At 36.9% G+C, this 10,955-nt stretch overlaps 1 protein-coding gene across 1 annotated transcript; it reads right to left on the bottom strand.

Moving 5' to 3' along the window:
- Positions 1-4,440: 4,440 nt before the first annotated feature.
- On the bottom strand, positions 4,441-5,007 carry LOC145104171 (uncharacterized). The gene has a single exon (XM_079041453.1). The coding sequence runs from the start codon at positions 5,005-5,007 to the stop codon at positions 4,441-4,443; it is 567 nt and encodes a 188-aa protein (XP_078897579.1).
- Positions 5,008-10,955: the final 5,948 nt, after the last annotated feature.

The raw sequence follows: 10,955 nt of genomic DNA, 5'->3' as shown, positions 1-10,955 counted from the left end.
GGGAAGATCATAGATGTCTGAACTAGACATCTTTTGGGAGATATTCAAGATAGTTGATCTAAAGTCCTTAATATAACACCCAATATGAAATATTAAGGCTAGGATCCAACAACCTATTTATAACTGGAAGAGGGATGCCGTAATCCGAGTTATAAAATAGTTGAAGGTAGGTAAATGACGATTTACCAATTTCCACCATGAAAAACGAAATAATGTAATTAGGTTTTTAATTGGATTTGAAACTCCTAGATCTTTTGAGATTCATTGAACTTTTCAATGGCATGTTTCAATCTCGAGTGTGCCCTTCAGGTTTTGTGACTGGGATGCCGAGGATCACAAAACAAGGTGTGAAGTAACCATGCAAATATACTTGGTACCCTTAATATTTACCCCTCAATCGATGTGCCGGTTAACCACACGAGCTCCACCGATACTATGATAAATATTAAGTTACCCTTTGCCTACTTTGTTAAATCCAGGTTAGTGTGCCGGTTAACCACACACGCTCCACTAACGGTTTAAACAAAGTGCAAAGTGTAATTTCATGGATTAGCACCTTATTCACATTTTCCTAAGTAACTAAGATTGTGAATTTATAAGTGTTTAGTTACTTAGTATTTATCATTAATACTTTTAATGAAGGGAGAATTATAGTCCTTGTCCTACCCGTTCGGCTAACGACCCTCCACCAGTCAAGGAAGCGGTGGGTGAGAGTGGACACCCATTAAACTGCCATTTTATAGGCAGTAACCTTATACCCCCCTTATAGACCGGCTTCGTGAATGAGGCCTACTAACGGTAAGACTGACTTGCTCTTATACATATATTTATTATTAACTTATAATACTATAAAGTATAAGGGTTGAATTTTAACTTTTAAAATTCTAAGGGCTAACTTGGAATTAAAGTATTCATGGGGAAAGCTTTACAAATTCCAAAACTTGAGGGCAAGTTTTGAAAATATTCAAAACTAATTAATTCCATAACTTATGTGTTTAAAGTAGTTTTAATTAAAAAAAAAAACTCTTCAAGTTCCATAACTTGAGGACAAGTTATGGAAGACTTTAAACTAATAAAAGAATGTAATTTTTCTTTATTTTTGTAACTTATGGAACTAATTAAGGTTACACATTTTATCATTTAATGAAGTGACTCTTGAACCTCCATAACTTGAGGACAAGTTATGGAGTCATAAAACCATTTAATGAGGACAAGACTCTTCATTTTTGTAACCATTGCCAACTTTTTATGAGTTTTATGAAACTTAAATGTGACTTTTCATATAACTTGAGGACAAGTTACAAAAACACATTTTAGAATCAACTCTTAGGTTAAAATGGATTGAAAACACATAATCAATTAACTTTTCTATTAATCTAATAAACTCATATGAACAAAGATAATTCACATCAAATTTTTTTTCAAGTAATTAGCATAACTTTTAAACTAATACAATTCGATTTTTCAGCTAATTTTGCAAGTATAACAAGAAAACAAACCTGGCTCTGATAAGGAGGCATCTTGATGCTTGAGTGATAAGTATTGTTATAGGAAAATCCGGCCAGTGATAGGTGGTCATCCCTGATGGGTTTTGAGCATTCTAACACTCCTAAGTGTACATGCAACCCTAAATACCTTGGATCTATGTTTTCTCTATTATACATGCAAATATGAACTTTCGAAGGTATTCATCCTAACTAGCATAATAACATTGATTCATATGAATATATCAAGTTAGAATTACATACCTCTTTTGATGTAGAATGACTTCATGAAGCTTGAGTGCCTAGTGCCCCAAGTGTGACACCTCAAATGGTTCACACAACACCAAATACACTTGGAATAACTTGAGAGAATTGGAACACTTCATCAAATCGGCTAGCCCTTTCTATCACACATAGTCGCCGATTTTCTCCAAGAATAAGATCATTATATAGTTAGGGTTACACCATGTAAACCCTAATTGTCATGGCCTTTCATTTCCATGATCCATGGGTACAAATACACCACGGAGCATCCATGGAGCATCTTATGGGTTTTAGCCTAACTTGACAATCCATGGAGCATTAGCCCACTATATAAGTATGGATGATTTACACAATCAACCCATATATTTAATTAGTCTCCTTTTGATCACTTAATTAATTCCAAATTAATTCTTGATCAATACTAATTAAATAACCTTATTAATATATTAGAACTTATAATATATTAACCAACCTTAAGTGTTATTTCTCTCATTATAGTCTATCCAAATGCATGATGCCATGCAACCCAAATGGACCATGCCGGGTCGGGTCACGTCTTACCAATTATAGTTATGGACTTAGACATTAATCCAACAATCCCAACTACCAGGAAACTCTAAGGCACATGCCCACAACATATCTTCCAAGGTTTTGATAGTTCTCTCACTCTGTCCGTCTGTGTGTGGATGATAGGCAGTACTCAAACACAACTCCGTGCCTAATTCCTCCTGCAAACTTTTCCAAAATTTGGAGGTGAACCGACTATCACTATCTGACATGATAGACAAGGGTACTCCATGAATTCTGATGATTTCCTTTACATAGGCTTCTGCCCACTTCTGCATAGACCAATTCTCCCGTGCGGCTATGAAATGCGCACTCTTCGTAAATCGGTCTACTACAACCCAAATCATGCCGTGACCTCTCTTTATTTTTGGCAACTTTGTTATAAAGTCCATGGTAACATCATCCCACTTCCCTACGGGTGCTGGTAAGGGTTCCAAATCCCTGTATGGCTTCTGATGTTGTGATTTACTCTTTCACAAGTTACCCATTCTGCTACTTAAGTTGCCACATTGACCTTCATTGTCGGCCACCAGTATAGGGTTTTAAGTCCAAGATTTTGGTTCTACCTGGGCGTATAGAATACATGGTTTTATGAGATTCTTCCATAAGAAAATCCCATATACCACCAAAATTTGGCACCCAATTGTGATTCGTAAACGTCTTCGACCCTTACTTATCTTCTTCAAATAAAAACATCTTGCCTAGATGTTGCTCCTTCAGATCACTCTCAGCCAGAGCCCTTGTCTGAGCTTCTTTGATCTTTTCTACAATCGTTGAGATCACTTCAATCTTCAACGATCTAGCTCTCCTCTCTTCTGGAATTACCTTTCCACTTAAGGCGCCGGCGACGATATTTGCTTTACCTGGGTGGTAAAGTATATCACAATCATAGTCCTTGAGTAGCTCCATCCATCACCTTTGTCTCATATTCAACTCTTTTTGAGCAAAGAGATATTGAATGCTTTTATGATTCGTATAGAGTTTGAATTTGGTTCCATAAAGATAATGCCTCCATAATTTTAAGGCAAAAATCATTTCCGCAAGCTCTAGATCATGAGTAAGATAATTCTGGTCGTGGGGCTTCAACTGTCTTGAGGCGTAAGCTACTACTTTGTCTCTTTGCGTAAGGACACATCCTAATCCAATTTTATAAGCATCACTAAAAACTACGAAGTCTTTAGTTCCTTTTGGTAGGACGAGGATAGATGCCTCACACAACCTCTTCTTCAATTCATCAAAAGCTTTTTCTTTCTTCTCACTCCAAGTATAGGCAATTCCCTTTTTGGTCAAGGCTGTGAATGGAGTTGCAATAGATGAAATTTTTTGGATGAACCTTCAATAGTAACCCACTAATCCCAGAAAACTAAAGATTTCAGTGGGACTCTTTGGCGTCTCCCACTTCATTACAACTTCTATCTTTGTTGGGTCAACCATAATGCATTCCTTGTGGACTATATGACCCAATAATTGAATTTCTCGTATCCAAAAGTCACACTCGGTGAACTTTACATAAAATTTCACCCTCTTAAGGAATTCCAGTACTTCTCGGAGATGTTTTCTATGATCTTTATTGTTTTTAGAGAAAATTAAGATGTCATCTATGAACACTATCACTGATTTATCGAGAAAAGGTTTACAAATTCGATGGATCAGATCCATGAATGGTGTTGGAGAATTTGTCAATCCAAACGACATTACAAGGAATTCACAGTGTCCATATCGGGTTCTAAAGGTTGTCTTCTCAATATCTTGCTCTCTAATCTTTAACTGGTGATAGCCTGACCTGAGATCAATTTTGGAGAAAATGGTTGCTCCTTGAAATTGATCGAATAAGTCATCTATCCTAGGTAAAGGATACGTATTTTTTATTTTATATTTGTTTAACTCTATATGGTTAATGCACATTCTCATTGTATCGTTTTTCTTCTTTACGAATAGTACAGGACCTGCCCAAGGTGATGAACTAGGTCTTATAAAACTTTTGTCCAATAATTCCTAGAGTTGCGTCATTAACTCCTTCATTTTCGTTGGTGCTAAACGATACGGAGCTTTCACAATTGGCGTCGTGTCTGACAATAAGTCGATCCTGAATTCTACATGTCTTTCTAATGGTAATCCGGGTAATTCATCCGGAAAATACCTCAAGAAAATCTCGCACCATAGGTATATCAGTCATTGCCTTCTTCTCCTTCTTTGCATCTATCATGTATGCTAAAAATGTCGTGCATCCCTTGACTATGCAATTTATGGCTTTCATCATTGTGATGATTCCAGAATTTACTCTACTCTTATCACCATAAACCACAAATGGTTCTATCCCAGGGGGGCTAATACGCACCATCTTCCTTCCACATAGGATGTCTACGAGGTTTTCTCCCAACCAATCCATGCTAAGAATTACGTCGAACTCACTCAACTCAAAATGAAAAAGCTCTCGGTGAAACTTGTTTCTGTTCAATTTGATAGTTACGGCCTCTAAACTATTGCTAACAGATACATTCCTACCACCAGCTATGTCTACTAAGATAGGGGTACTTAGCCTAAGTGGCGATAACTTAAGTTTCCTACCAAATTCATGCGATATAAATGAATGATCTGCTCCAGAATCAAATAATATCTTTGCAGAAATTTCATTAACTAAGAATGTACCTGAAGCAACATCGGTTTCTTCCTTTTCTTCATTGACGGTCATTTGATAGCTTCGACCCTAGGGCTTTGGTGGCATGATCCTTGGGATGGGGTATTCTGCCTTTATGTTCCCCTCCTCTCTACAATTGAAACAAACTTTTCCTTTATTTGGGAAATTTGTAGAAATATGCTCGGGCTTCTTGCACTTGAAGCAAATGACACAATCGCCAAAATGTTTCTTCTTGCACTGGTCGCACCACTTCCATCCTTGGTTGCTTCCAGATTTGCTGCTTGACCTTTAGAACTTCTTCTTATTCTTGTTGTTATTGTTGTTGATTCCTTCACGCTTCATATTTTCATCGACCTCAATCTTGTCGGCAGCTCTCTTTTTCATCATACCTTCCACATACTTTGCAGCCCAGACGACCGCCTCAAAACTAGGTGTCTGCTTCACCGGAACAGTGTACTCCTATGGTAACCCCTTGGCATACCGATCAATCTTGGTCAGTTCTTCCGGAACGAGTTGTAGGCCGAACTCCATCTTATCAGTGGAGGATTTGGTGTACTCATCCACCGACATGCTTCCGTTTGTCAAAGCCAGGAATTGATTCTCCAACTGCAACATCTTCTCAGCTGAACAATACTTCCTCTTGAAATGAGTCAGGAATTCGTCCTATGTCAGCTGCAATGGCTTATTGGGGCTTACAATCTTCCCTAACATGTTCCACCAACGAAGTGTTGTTCCCTTGAACTTCCTCACGGCATAGGTGTTTTGTAGCTTGACTATGCATCCACACGTTATGAAAGCCGACTCCATTTCTGATATCTAGTCCATGACTCCTATGGGATCTTCCTTCCTGTTAAATGATGATGTCTTACAAGTCATAAAATCCTTGTAATGGCAATTACCTCTTGCCTCATCATTCCTCTGGACCTCTTGGTGCTCCAGTCCTTGATAACTCTCTGAGTCATCATTATTTCCTTCTCGGACTGTCGTAGAATGCAAAGGAATCGGTTCGTTATTGACTTGTTCAACAACTATATACTCATTGATCACTGGTGCTCCTCCTCTAGCATTAGCTAGATCCTGAGCTAAGATTTCCCTAAACTCACGTCGCTGCTAATCGAGCATTTCTTACATCATTGTTTAGGTCGAATTATGGTGTGAGGTGTCGAAGTGTCTTATGTCCTTGTTAGTGTCGAAGTATGTAATACAGTATTCGTTGTATGTATTTCATAGGAGCACCTTTATATGTCGAAGCGTATTAGATTTAGACCTTATGTACTTTTTGTTAACTTCTGTCATTCCTATAAATAGGGATAGGTACTATAGATAGAGTAACTTTTGAGCCTTCAGTGTTCTTACTCTGAAAAAACCTCTTGTATCTTTCAGAAGTTTAATTGAGCCAAACAGATTATATTTATATCTTCTATTCTATATTAAACTCATACTCTGATTTCATTTCATTCACTCAATTTATACGAACTACATTTGGTATCAGAGCAGGATTCTAGCAATTGATTTCTGACTTTCTCCTTGTTTCAAAAGTTTTTGAGTCGCTGTTCTAGATTCAAAAATATTCCGCACTTTTGATCCAGAAAATCATTTCTATTCAATTGTTTTGATTCGATTCTGCTGTTCGTTTGATAAATCGAGTGTTTAGTGATTGGTTTATGAAAGATTCATTCCTTAGATTCCTATATTTGAAGCTTTTCATCATTTGTGTCCGTATAACAATGGCGAACTTCAACATGAACACGATGACTTCTTATTCTCATCTTCTCGGTTCATTAACCAAAATTCCAATGTTGATTCCTGAATTCTATGAACAATGGGCAGATAGAATGGAGGATTATCTTAATGGGATTGATAAGGAACTCTGGAACTGTATTACTGAAGGAGAACGTCCTATTGGAAGAGTACCACAAATCGGAACTGCTGCTAATGATCCAAACATTGCAGCACAAGCAGAGAGACTGAAAGCAAACAACAAAAGATTCTTACGTGAACTTCGCGGTGCTCTTTGACCGGTGGTTTACAACTATGTTCGTGGTTGCAAAATAGCTAAGGGGATCTGGGTACTTTTGAAGGAAAAATATCTGTTGGATAAGGTGTGTAAGTCCATAACTATAATTGGTATGTACTTGACCCGAAAATAACATGGTTCATTTGGGTTGCCTTTCACCGGAACAATTTGTAAGGATGTACTTTTGAGTGGAGGTTATTTATGATTTATTAATATATTATAAGTTCTAATATATTAATATGAAATCATATTATTTAATTAGTATTGATCAAGAATTAATTTAGTGATCAAAAGAGACTAATTAAATGTACGGTGATTGATTTGGTAAATCAATGATTCTTATAGTGTGGGCTCATGGTTATTTAGGATGGGCTAAACTAATATGGTAATCCATGGATAGTCCATGGAGGTTTAACCCATGGATCCTAAGTAATATGAAAGGTCATGTCCATTAGGGTTTACATAGATGTAACCCTAGACTTTGCTACACTATATAAGAAGCCCCTAAGCTCCTAAAATCGGACGTGTGGTTCAAGGAATTCATAAGAGCCGATTTTGTGCAAGTAATTCTCTCTCAAGTCCTCCATTGTTGGTGGTGTTGTGTAAAGCATTTGAGGCATCACATTTGGGGTGCTAGGCTCTTAAAGGTCCAAATTAACAAGCTGCAACAATAGGTATGTCATCTAACTAGTTTTTGTTGTACAAGTACCCGCGCTTTGTATGCTAGTTAGGATAATGCTTTGGAAAATCAAATTCCATGTATAATTAGAGAAAACATAGATCCAAACCATTTAGGGTTGTATGTGCACCATAAGGTTGTTAGAGTTCTCAAAACCCATCAGTATCAAGGGAGTGAGAAAACGAAGAAAAGCTCGGTTAAGCAGTGTCTGCTTGAATTAGGTGAATTCAAACAGAAGGAAAATGAGAATACTGAGTTGTACTATGATCTTCTGAATGTGTTAATCTTCAAATGCAGTCGTTATGGAGTCAATCGTTCAAAAATGGAGTACAATCTTACTTTCTTGATGGGACTTCGAAAGGAATGGAGGAACATTAGTCTGATGTTCAACCCTTATACTATTATAATATTATAAGTTTAATAATATATATATATATATATATATATATATATGTATAAGACAAGTCAGTCTTACCGTTAGTAGGCCTCATTCACGAAATCGGTCTATAAGGGGGGGGGGTATAAGGTTACTGCCTATAAAATGGCAGTTCAATGGGTGTCCACTCTCACCCACCGCTTCCTTAACTGGTGGAGGGTCGTTAGCCGAATGGGTAGGATAGGACATTAATTATCGTTAAAAGTATAATGATAATTATAAAGTAACTAAACTTTTATTAAATCCTCAATCTTAGTTACTTTAGGAAAAATGTGAATTTGATGCTAATCCATTAAATTGCACTTTGCGCCTTGCCAAGTCGTTAGTGGAGCGTGTGTGGTTAACCGGTACACTAACATGGACTAGTAAGGATGGCAAAGGGTAGCTTGATATTTGTCATAGATCAATGGAGCATGTGTGGTTAACCGACACATTGATTAGGTGATAATTGACTTCAAGTGTACCAAGTTAATTTGCATGGTTATTCACACCTTGTTTGTGATCCTCAGTATCCCAGTCACAAACTTGAAGGGCATAATCGAGATTTAAACATGCCATTGAAAAGTTCAATGAATCTCAAAAGAATCTAGGAATTTCAATACAATTAAAACTTAATAATCAATTTCGTTTTTCATGGTGGAAATTGGTAAATCGTCATTTACATACCTTCAAATATTTTGCTAGTTGGATTACAACATCCCTCTTCCAAATTGTAAAATATTGTGTTGGGTCCTAGCCATAATATTTCATTTTGGGTGTTATATTAAGGATTATTATCTAATCTAAACATTTTCTTTCTTTTTCAGATGTCTTACAACACTGTTCTGGCTCAAACCCTTCTGACTCCTTCTCTCTCATGAGCTTGTGTGGGAGAGTCATCTTTGATGACACCAACTTCAATGACTGGATTAGGAACATCAGGATGGTCACTCGTTATGAAGACCAGGAATATGTCCTCGATAAGGAGCTTAAGGAAATTGACGAGTCTTCTGTTACTCCTGAGGAGATCGTTGAGTTTAAGATTCATGAGAAGGATGCCACCAAGGTGTCTTGTATCATGTTGGCCACTATGACAGCTGAACTCCAAAAGTCCTATGAGGACTTCTACCCTTTTGAGATGCACCAAGACCTGATGGAAAGATACCATCAGAGTGCTCGTCAAGAGAGGTATGAAATCATCGCCTCCATGATAACAACGAAGATGAAGGATGGTGAATCCATAACGACCCACTTGCAGAAAATGCAAAGGTTTGTGGACCGCTTGCTGAAGCTGAATGTTAACTTTGATGAGGAGTTGCCCATAGTGTGACAACCGTCAAATTTCGGTCAAGTCAAAGTCAAACAAAGTCAACAAGTCAAACCGGTCAACTCCAATAACCCTTGTATGTTAGGGTTTACGTTATGTAATCACTGTACAATTCGCTATTTTAATGAGAAAACATCATTTGGAAAATTCATGTGTTTGATTTTCCTTAGCCTTAACAGTGCTAAACAACGAACCAAAGCGATAAAACACTATTGCACAATCATCAGGATTGTGTAGGACACTAAATCATGGCTTAACGGGGTTTACGGACCTTGCGTTTCAAAGCCAAACACTCAAAAAGGTCTCAAAAGAACTCTCTCTCAATCTCTTTCACTCAATCTCTCTCTATTAGAAATCTTTCCCAAATCTCTCTCAATTTCAAGACTTCCAAGGTTAATCATCAAGCTTTCTTCCACTCTTGGTTCTCGATTCGTCAAGGCATCTTCTAAGTGTTTTTGAGTTGAACACTTCTCTTCTCCAACATCCATCCTCTAAGAACACATAAGGTGAGTTCATACCCCTACATTTACATGTTTTTCTTAAGTTTTAAGGGGGGAATACAAGTAAAATCATCAAGAACACAATTAAACTTTTTCTAACAGATTACATCAGAAAAGATGGACTTTAATCACGGACTGTTTTGGTCAACTTAAATATTTTAGTTTTCAAAACTGTTCCAGGTGCAAGTAGTTCAAACTCTTTGCTTTAAAATGGCTACTTGCACATCTCCATATGATTTTTCTACAATTTATGGTGATTTTTACAAAACGGCCTGTCATTTCAGAGGCAAACCCGGACCAGTCTGTGATTATGAACATTTTCACCTCTGTTAGAGATCACTAAAAATCATGATAAAATTTACGAACAAACTAGACTCATATTCCAAACTCTCAAAATTTGCGGATTTGGATTTAGAGCTTTGATGATTTTTCTATAAATTTTCTAAGAACAGTAACAGAAACTGTATTCAACGAAAAGTTGCTGTCAATTTCATTTCACCTTGTAACATGTTGAGCAACGTGTATATCTTTATGTGATTATATGTTATTGCAATATATGACATTTTATCTTAATATTTAGACACACATCAGTTTACAAATGGATTTGGACATATAAAATATAAAGAATAACAAGTGATTATAATCAAAGTACAACCGATACATTCAAACATTTAATAAACTATTTTGAATAAAGTTTGCATACATTACTACGTACTACCCTTGGTTGATAAACTATAATAGGTATAGTTTATGATACATTACATAACACATACATTTAAAAAGGGTACATTTATACAAAGGATATTTTCATTAAGCAAGGTACGGCCATACGGTACCAAGTTTTCATAACACGTAATTCCGTTAATGACTTTGTGAGACATTTACTTCAAATTACCATTAAGTCCTGTATTGTAACCAGAGTCTCCTTGAGGGAGAGCGTGATACTTGTGTATAGATCTATATTGGGTTTGACAAACCCACACCTAAACTGCATGCAACAGTTAGACCGATAGGTCTGGGGTGACAAATGTCATAACATTTCCGACGCCTGAAGAACGTCGTTT

This window comes from Lactuca virosa, chromosome 4, assembly GCF_052849685.1.
Source record: "Lactuca virosa cultivar CGN04683 chromosome 4, Lactuca_virosa_CGN04683_v6, whole genome shotgun sequence".
Classification (NCBI taxonomy): Eukaryota; Viridiplantae; Streptophyta; class Magnoliopsida; order Asterales; family Asteraceae; genus Lactuca; species Lactuca virosa.
This window is presented reverse-complemented; position numbering and strand designations above follow the sequence as displayed.